Genomic DNA, 9,714 nt, shown 5'->3' with positions numbered 1-9,714 from the left:
GGTTAGAATGTCAACAAACACAATAGTGCTTTCTCACTGTTCTCAAAGGGAGACGGAATGGAAGGATAGGCTATATATTTAATAACAATAATAATAAGGGAAACATGAGAAATTACTAATGAGCAAAGTAAAATAATATGGAAATGCAATTTATAATGAATATTATTATATATGAATATTACAACCCCTATCACACAGGAAAGTGTATTTATGAAACTAATAATAAAACGATCAGCTTAAATACTAAAATAGACAGACACATGTATAAATAGGCCAAGCATGTAGGCACTGCCCTGCGAATAAGGACAGTTTGTATAAAGTGATGCAAAGTGTCATGAATGGCGGACTCATCTTCAAAGTGCTGTCCCATTCCTCCTTTCGCAACAATTTGGAGCCCTTGCAGCCTCTCACCCTCAAGCACTTACAGCTGACGTCACTAAAGTCAATGAGGGTTCAGGGCTCAGGGCTTGAGGGAGGCAATTGAGATTGGGCCTATGAGACGTGATCAGACCACGTGCAGCATCAATGTGCAGCGATGGAAGCGCGCGCACACACACACACACACACACACACACACACACACACACACACACACACACACACACACACACACACACACACACACATACATACACACACACATGCTCCAATCATCACCCACATAGTAAACCTCTCCATCAAACAGGGACAGGTCCCCCTAGATTTCAAACTGGCCAAAGTAACCCCCCTGCACAAGAAAGGGAGTAAATTAGACCCCGGCAACTACCGCCCTATTTCTATTCTAAGCTCCATCTCGAAAGTGATGGAAAAAATAGTCTATGAACAGGTTGAAAAGTATCTTGCCACTAATAAATTATTGTACGAGTTCCAATCTGGCTTCAGAACATCCCACTCCACTGACACATGCCTTCTCTATTTGAGCGACCACATCAAACAAGAGGTGGACGCTGGCAAATACTGCGGCATGGTCATGCTGGACCTCCAAAAGGCTTTTGACACAGTGAACCACTCCATACTGGTTAACAAGCTAAAAGCAATTGGTTTCGATAGCACATCAGTGAGCTGGATGCAATCCTACCTGGAGGGGAGAGCACAGATGGTGGAAGTGAACGGAACACTGTCCCCTCCCCCTCCCAGTGAGCTGTGGCGTTCCACAAGGAAGCATACTAGGGCCTCTACTGTTCCTAATATATGTTAACGACATGACTTCAGCTTGTGACTGCAACTTGTTCCTGTTCGCAGATGACTCGGCACTGCTGGTCTCGGACAGGGACAAACTGCAGGTTGAAAATGCCCTCAGCTCTGAACTCGGTAGAATCTGCACCTGGCTCGCTGATAACAAACTATCTTTACACCTGGGAAAAACTGAATCCATTCTCTTTGGATCTAATAGTAATCTCAGCAAGGCAAATGGCTTCTTGGTTAGAGTGGGTGACAATGTTATCACACGTAAAGATGAAATTACCTACCTAGGTTCCATCCTGGAGGCTAATCTTTCCGGTGATAAAATGGCCACCAACGTAATCAAAAAAGTCAACCAAAGAACAAGATTCCTTTACAGGATCTCCTCACTGGTCGACAAAAACACCTTGAAGACCTTAACAGGAGCCCTTGTACAAGGCTTCTTTGACTATGCATGCACCTCCTGGTACCACAGCACCTCAAAGGCCCTTAAAACTAGGCTCCAGACCTCCCAAAACAAACTGGTCAGGCTCCTACTTGGCCTCACCCCCCGAACCCACCTCACCCCTGCCCACTTTGACAGACTGGCATGGCTTAGGGTCGGCGACAGAGTACAGCATCTTGCAATGGGTCTGGTCCACAAGATTCGATACTCCACCAAGATACCCATGTACCTGTGTAGATACTTCCTTAATGTTAACGAAGTCCACACCCACAACACCAGAGGGAGTGCAACGAATCATGTTCAACCCAGATTCGGCACAAACAAGGGACTAAATTATTTTCGCTCCTATGCCACCAAAATGTGGAACGCCCTACCAACAGTCATTAAGACATGCGAATCCCTTGACTCCTTCAAAACCGCTCTCAAAGGGCACCTACGGATGGCTGCAATTCGAAACTGGCCCCCGTAAAATCTGAATCCCCCCCCACCGCCCCCCCCCTTTTTCCCCTCACTGTATATGTTTCTTTTCCTTTTTTACCTCCATCATGATGAATTCCTGTACTGTTCTTTGTCTATATAGAAGTGTCTATTTGTACGTCTCTAAATGTTTTGATGAATTGAACATGGTGGACCCTGTTGTAAACAAGTGTAATGCTTAATTGGGTCGTCCACTCACAGTTAACAGCCTTTGTATTGAGTTTGTGCTTGAAATGTACTGTAATTCTGCAAACTGTTAATAAAGTTTTCAATCAATCAATCAAACCACACACACACACTCTGTTGTGCATGACTCGTGAAAGTAGCTGATCTACAAGCTCAAAATGCATCGCATCTGGATTTGTTGTGAGCTTGTATATACTCGCTACATTTTCATTATTTGTTTATAATGACATCTTCAAAATGGGGATAAGTTATTAATCAACTAATCATGTACTAAATTATTGATTACACACATTTGAAAATATAAATAATTGACAACATAATTGGATTAACCGTTGCACTCCTAGGTGGATGTTCTCTCCTCTACAGGTCTGGAAGCCATGTCACATACTGTTACAAACAATGATAGATAGATAGATAGATAGATAGATAGATAGATAGATAGATAGATAGATAGATAGATAGATAGATAGATAGATAGATAGATAGATAGATAGATAGATAGATAGATATACTTGCTTGCAGAGAATGCGACCAGAGAAGCAACCATCAGGAATTCAGTATACAAAAAAAATAAAAATACAACACATAAATACACAATACTGACAGATCACACCAACAATAAGTTGGGGACAAATCATGTGTTGATTTGCCCTATATAGCAATAGAATATGGACAGTACCTGAGACCAGCAGTAGGGGGCAGCAATACACCAACTGGCGTCTAGAAACAAACTGGTCACTGTGGTCAGGAGAAGAACACAGTTACCCACAATGCAGTTGTGAAAACAACATGGTGGTGTGTTGACTGACTGTTGACACTTTTAACATACAAAGAAAACTAAAAACGTGTGGTTTCAAAACAGTGTCATCGTTAAGCAGCAGGAGGACGTGTGTTAGCAGCTCAACCACTGAAACACAGCAGGTAAGATGAACTGATTCACGTTGTGTTTCATCCCTTTGTCTTTATTGACTCATCTTTTAAGATGGAACATGAATCGTATTTCTGTTATAGGCTATCTGTTTTCTTGTTATAAATCATAAATGTGATCATAAACAACCAGTAGTTATTTAGTAGTGTAACACCTTGTTATTGAAAAATACGGACCTACAGGGTTTTAAACGCTAAGGGCAGGCGAAGATAAATCGAACATGTGGGACATCAGGGTAAGCACCTTAGGTTTTGCTTTTGCACATGTTCTGAGCCATTCTAGGGCAGGGGATTTCGGGCTCCTGACCATGTCTACGAGATCGTAGGCTAGTACGTGCCATAGAATGTATAGGTCCCCGGGTTCGCCTCCTGGCCGAGGCTACACTAGCACCAGCAGTAATAATAATGTACATTGTTTGGTTGCATCTTTGTTGATGCCACTATTTTTAATGTAACCCTGACGTTACATCAGTGTGTTGTACTATTGCAGTCAATATGAGAGAGAGAGAGAGACTATACTGTACTGTTAAGGATGTCTATTTTCTCCCACCATGCAACTTATGTTTTTCAAATGGTATAGTGTGTTAGCCCCTCTCAGGACCCCCGGTTGAGCTCTTTTCATCGTTCACCCGTAGGGTCCCTCCCCATCTGTCCCAAGCTAAATGGTATACAGACGGACTTACGGTCGTGGCAAATCAACACATGATTTGTCCCCAACTTATTGTTTGTTCGGAACTGGCTAGCTGCGACAGAGCAGATCAGAGGCAGGAACGTAGGGACGCGCAGCTAGCCAAACTGGTGCTGGAGGCGGTACAATGGGATGTCAATAAGGATCGAAGTCAAGGAAGGAAGGAAGAGAGAATTTCAGAGCTGCCAAAACGGTAAAAATCACACCCGTGTGAACTGAGTGGTGCAGTGACGTCACATACTAACCATAGCAACCGTGCTCACCCGTACAAGGCACAAACACACACGGGTACTAATAAAGCCGGTTGTTGGAGTGGTTTGCACCACTAAAAAAAAATACTTAACGGCTTCTGCGCCAAAGGAAAATTCGTTGAGGTTTCCGTTGTCTCCTATAGCTCCTATAACCCAGTGTACTCTCTGCTGCCCCATCTGGCGGAGTCAGGTTACCCGAGAGGGGCTAATAGTGTGTATAGTTCATTGTTACATTGTTAACAGCGATAAAGGTATGGGTGAAATCGTTTTGTACAAGATCTGACCACATTGGCACCTAAGTATATTATATTGAATAGTTGTCTATTCAACTAGAACAACTAGAAGGATAATACTGCAAGAACCATGTTGTATTTGCTCATCCCATTATCTTCCAGTTAAAAGTTGTAAAAAGGCTGATCTAGCTCACAATGTGTCTCATCACGATCATTATACAATACATTGTAGATCTGCCATTTTCAGGTTACTTTGACTAACTTTAGTTATAGAGCGCAAGTATAATGCATTAGGTCAAGAGTCAAGACATAGGCCTATAAGTCTTATTAGCCAGGGATCCTTTTAAAGTCCTCATTCCATTCCTTTATTTCAGAGCAGTGTGTGGAGTCCAGACTGCAGGTGAAGATGAACTCTCCAGACTCAGCCAGGGTTATCTCTATTAAACAGGAACCTGAAGACCACCCACACCTCGGTACGTTTCATGTGATCTCCCTTTCTTTATTATTTTCTGTTCAGTTGTAGAGCAGCTGTTACAATAATAACAGATATTCTATGGACTATCTCATGTTATTTTCTGGACCTTTTAAGCGTCGTACAAAGCCAACTCGAGTTGTGACAAATCATGACAACAAACACAATTCTTTGGGCCGAACAAATAATTAGAAACGGCAGGTTACAACACTTTTTTTGTTTTTACTTCTTTTTAATTATTTGTTTGGTCCAAAATATTGTGTTTGTTGTCATGATTTGTCACAACTCGAGATGGCTTTGTACGACGCTTAAAAGGTCTTTAAATAAATACTTTTTGAAATGTCTATGGGAAAAATGCATTGGGAATTATTTCCTGGGCCTGGCGTCGTCATGAAAGAGGGCGGGACTGCGACGCTCTATTGAAACAAGATATTAAGCACTTGGAAGTGTGTAGGAATTACTGTTATGTTCTGTTTATTAATTTGACATGGACTCGGAACCGGCCCCAATACTCTGACCTGAGTACCAAAACATCCAATTGACACTAGGCTGAACGAATGCAACAAGAGCAAGTCTGACCCAACACTGCAGCAAATGCCAAAAACAGCCGATCTACAAGCATAAATGACAAGTGTAGATCCATTTGCATCTATGAGAAAAAGGGGGTTAGGTAAAATAAGTGGTTACTCAACAGAAATAAAGTGCTCGTATCGGTACTCGGTATCGGCGAGTACTAAGAATGAAGTACTTGTACTGACCATTTGAAAAAATGATATCGGGACAACTCTACAGTTCTTTGTCAATGGCATTCTTAATGTTTGGTCAGACAACACAAACATTCAATGTTGGATATAGGAAAAAATAATAATAATTTATAAATAAAATAAAATATACGGTATAAAGAATATACTGTGAGTGGTTTCCTTTAGCTGTAGCCTATAGCAGGCTATATTGTTCCATTCTGTAACGATATTAAGTGGAAGAATATATTTTAACATTTTAGGAATCTAGTATTAACTATTATGTAATGTTTCTGCTCCTAGACATCCTGCACATGGCTGTGTGTGAAGAGGAGGATTCTATTAAACGGGAGAGGTGCCCCAGTCTGCTCCAGGAGGAACCAGAGCCTCCACACATTAAAGAGGAACAGGACGAGCTTAAAGAGGAACAGGAAGATCTACTTCAAAGACCAGAGCAGCCTGATGGGTCAATGTTGACGTTACTAGCAGTGAAAGGTGAAGAAGAAAATGATGATGATGATGATGACATCTCTTCCCACTGCTCTGAAGTTGAAGTTGAACTTGAATCTGACACTGAAGTCACTGAAGACAGTGATGATTATGAGGAGATCGGGGAAGACGGTGGTTACGAACGGTGCGACAAGAGTGCCAGTGAGTCAGGTCCCTCGACACGCCAGCGTGTCGACACTACAGAGAAAACCTTCCACTGTAAATATTGCAAGAAGAGTTTCACTAGGTCAACTTCTCTGAAAAGACACCAGAGTGTTCACACTGGAGAAAAACCTTTCCAGTGTGAAAATTGCAACATGAGATTTACACGTCCGTCTAGTCTGAAGACGCACAAGCGCATCCACACCGGAGAAAAGCCTTTCCACTGTGAACATTGTGACAAGAGTTTTAGCAAGTCATTTGACCTGAAGAGACACGAGCGTGTCCACACCGGAGAAAAACATTTCCAGTGTGAACATTGTGACAAGAGTTTCAAGCAGTCGAGTCACCTGAAGGTCCACCAGTATATCCACACTGGAGAAAAACCTTTCCACTGTGGACATTGTGACAAGAGATTCAGTAAGTCGTATGACCTGAAGAGACACCTTCACATGCTCACTGGAGAGAAACAATTCCACTGTGAACGCTGTGACAAGAGTTTCAGCCAGTCGTCGGACCTGAAGCGACACCAGCGTGTCCACACTGGAGAACAACCTTTCCAGTGTGAACACTGTGACAAGAGTTTCAGTTCTTTTAGACACCTGTTTATTCACACAAACAACCATTGCACTACAAATTAGCTCACTGAGAGAATTGAATTAAAGGGATATTTCACTTTAAAATCATTTTATCGTCTACTCGGGCTTATGTGAACACTACAGACAGTTTTTAAGTTGCTCCATTCAGTATTTAGATATTTTATATTAATTTTAGCTGCCCCACCCCCCTCCTATACAAATCCATTATAACTTCTAACTCCATTTTAACCATGATAGATTCATCAAAAAACACCCAACCTTTTTTCTGTTGACTGAATCTAGTTGAATGAATCTATCACGGTTAAAATGGAGTTTGACGTTATCATTTCTAAATACTGAATCAAGCAACTTAAAAACTGTCTGGCGAGTTCACATAAGCATGAGTAGACAATAAAAACGTTAAAAAAGGTGAAATATCCCTTTAAGCACCTGTATGTTGGTAGGGAGGTGGATGGAACATCTAAAATATTATGGATATTCATACTGCTACTGTCAACAGAGGCCTCCGTTAGGACTAGTCTTTTGGAGACGTTCCCCCGCTCTTGTTTTTGAGGGCCGCCTATACACAGGTCATTCAAAATGCCATTGACAATGAATGGACAGAGTATAATGTTTGTTTTGTCTCCAACACAAACATTAAATGCCATTAACAATGAACAGAGTTTAATGTTTGTTTTGGCTGTCACCGAGCAAATCGGCATATGCATGTCAAGAGGAAAACCTCGGCCAATAAGGGACCACGATTCTTTTAAACTGCTATTTTGAGATGTTAAATTGATGTCATATGTCATCATGTTCCGCGCCCCTCGCTTCACACGGGTGTGATTTTTGAGGGCCGCTAGCCCCTCCTATATACAGCTTTAATGTTTGTTTTTCAAAGATGCTTGTTTAAGAAAACGCCATAGACAATAAAGAGAAATGTAATGTTTGTGTTGAGGACTAAAACAAACATTAGCACCCATTGCTTAAACAAACATGTTGTAATTGATAATCACTTCACACAGGTGTGATTTTTGACCTATATAAAGCTTTTGTCCCCACACGTCTCAATATTTGCCATTGACAATGAACGGAGAAATTAGGTCAAATGTCCGCCAAATATGACGTAAATCTAGTCCCCACGCGTCTCCTATTTGCCATTGACACTGAAAGGAATCGCGTAAATGCAGTTGTTCATGAGATGATGTATGATAAGAGCGCCCCTCACTTCACATGGGTGTGATTTTTATGTTTTACTTTCCTCAAACAGTAATTTCCTCAATTTGTTTCTAGTGTTAACAGCTAACCATTTTTGAGGGGCGCTAACCCATCCTATATACAGCTTTTGTCCCCACACGTCTCAATATTTGCCATTGACAATGAACGGAGTAAATATGAAGTAAATTAAACATCAAAACATGAAACGCCATTGACATTGAAGGGAAAAGTCATATGTCATATGTAGACGAGCAAATCAGCTAAGCCATCACAGACAACAGGCATTCTATTCTGATTGGCCAGTATGAGATGATGCACGATGATGTACAATGATAAGAGCGCCCCTCACTTCACACGGGTGTGATTTTTAGAAGTATAAAGGTGAATATACATGTTGTTAAAAAAAACAATAATAATAACCATTGTGTCCTGGTATTTTGGGTCTTGCAACAGACAACCTCCTCCTTCGTCTGACCAGAAGTGAACTGCATAGCGTCGCAGTCCCCCCGTTCATGACGACGAGAGACCCAGAAGTGAATTCCCCGTTCATTTTCCCCCATAGGCTTTTCAAAAAGTACTTATTTAAAGACGTTTAAGCCGCGGACAAAGCCAACTCGAGTTGTGACAAATCATGACAACACAGATAGACCCTGACGAAGACCTTGTGGTCGAAGCGCGTAGGTCCTGTTATTTATTTGCCTTGCTCATCAATAAATTATTTGAATTTTTCACCAAAGACTGAGCTTTTCTTTTCAAGTCTGCAACTTACACCTTTGACAAGCAAGTACAACTTGGAGGAAAGATACCTTTTGTCTAAATCATGACAACAAACACAATATTTTGGGCCGAACAAAATAGTACCACAGACGAAAAACAATCTAAGTCCAAATTTCATTCTGACCCCTCCACGAAAAGGCCTCGTTGTCCTGAACCCTTATCTATCATTTATACATTATGGATAAATAGTGTGGACTTGGACTGTTTTTCGTCTGTGGCAGAAAAACAACAACAAAAAGTGTTTTTTTCTTCTTTCTAATACATTGTTCTGGGTCTTCGTATGGGACTGCGGCGCTTGATTCCACTGTTCTCTTCTCCAAGCACATACATTTGTAACTGACCGCTGTAAAAAAAAACATTTCACTGGAAATGACCCCCCCCCCCCCCCCCAACTGTTTACTTTACATACACACACTTCTCATATGTGCCATTGACAATTAAAGGAGAAATTGGGTCATATGTCCCTCAAATATGACGTAAATTTGTGGCAACACAAACATTAAATGCCACTGACAATGACGAACAAATCGGCTAACCAATCACATAAATTCAGTTCATGAGATGATGTATGATGATGTATAATGATAAGAGCGCCCCTCACTTCACACGGGTGTGATTTTTTTAAAAAAATGTATTACCACTACGCCAAACTATATAATATTTTGAATATTGTTGTATTGTTTTTTTCGGTAAATGTCACAATGAATTGAATACACAGGACCTCAATGGAAACAAGCCCTGGGCTTATTAGGTTATACTTTTATGTAGCATTCTTCCTTAAATAAATTCCTATACATCTGTGCCATTTTGCAAACTGTTAATTATGTGTTCAATCAAAATTACTATAGAAATATTGATTTATTCAGTTATTAATAATGGTTTGTACATTGTT

General features: G+C 41.0%; 1 protein-coding gene across 2 annotated transcripts; it reads left to right on the top strand.

The window, feature by feature from the left end:
* The first annotated feature begins 3,062 nt into the window (after positions 1-3,062).
* LOC306927902 (uncharacterized protein) lies at positions 3,063-8,204 on the top strand. 2 transcript variants are annotated; one of them, XM_079507787.1, is made up of 3 exons: positions 3,063-3,211; positions 4,769-4,862; positions 5,905-8,204. In XM_079507787.1, the coding sequence occupies exons 2-3, from the start codon at positions 4,796-4,798 to the stop codon at positions 6,888-6,890; spliced, it is 1,053 nt and encodes a 350-aa protein (XP_079363913.1). In that variant the 5' UTR covers positions 3,063-3,211; positions 4,769-4,795; the 3' UTR covers positions 6,891-8,204. The 2 variants fall into 2 exon arrangements, with proteins under 2 accessions (XP_079363913.1, XP_079363912.1); XM_079507786.1 differs by having other exon boundaries at positions 4,764-4,862.
* The last annotated feature ends 1,510 nt before the right edge of the window (positions 8,205-9,714 follow it).

Source organism: Electrona antarctica, assembly GCF_951216825.1.
Source record: "Electrona antarctica genome assembly, chromosome: 8".
In the NCBI taxonomy this organism is placed as follows: Eukaryota; Metazoa; Chordata; class Actinopteri; order Myctophiformes; family Myctophidae; genus Electrona; species Electrona antarctica.
This window is presented reverse-complemented; position numbering and strand designations above follow the sequence as displayed.

Excerpts from the sequence above, each read along its gene's own strand:
- LOC306927902 (XM_079507787.1), top strand. The coding sequence starts at position 4,796 with ATGAACTCTCCAGACTCAGCCAGGGTTATCTCTATTAAACAGGAACCT. Across the intron at positions 4,863-5,904 it reads TGAAGACCACCCACACCTCG|ACATCCTGCACATGGCTGTG; the intron begins GTACGTTTCATG and ends TTCTGCTCCTAG.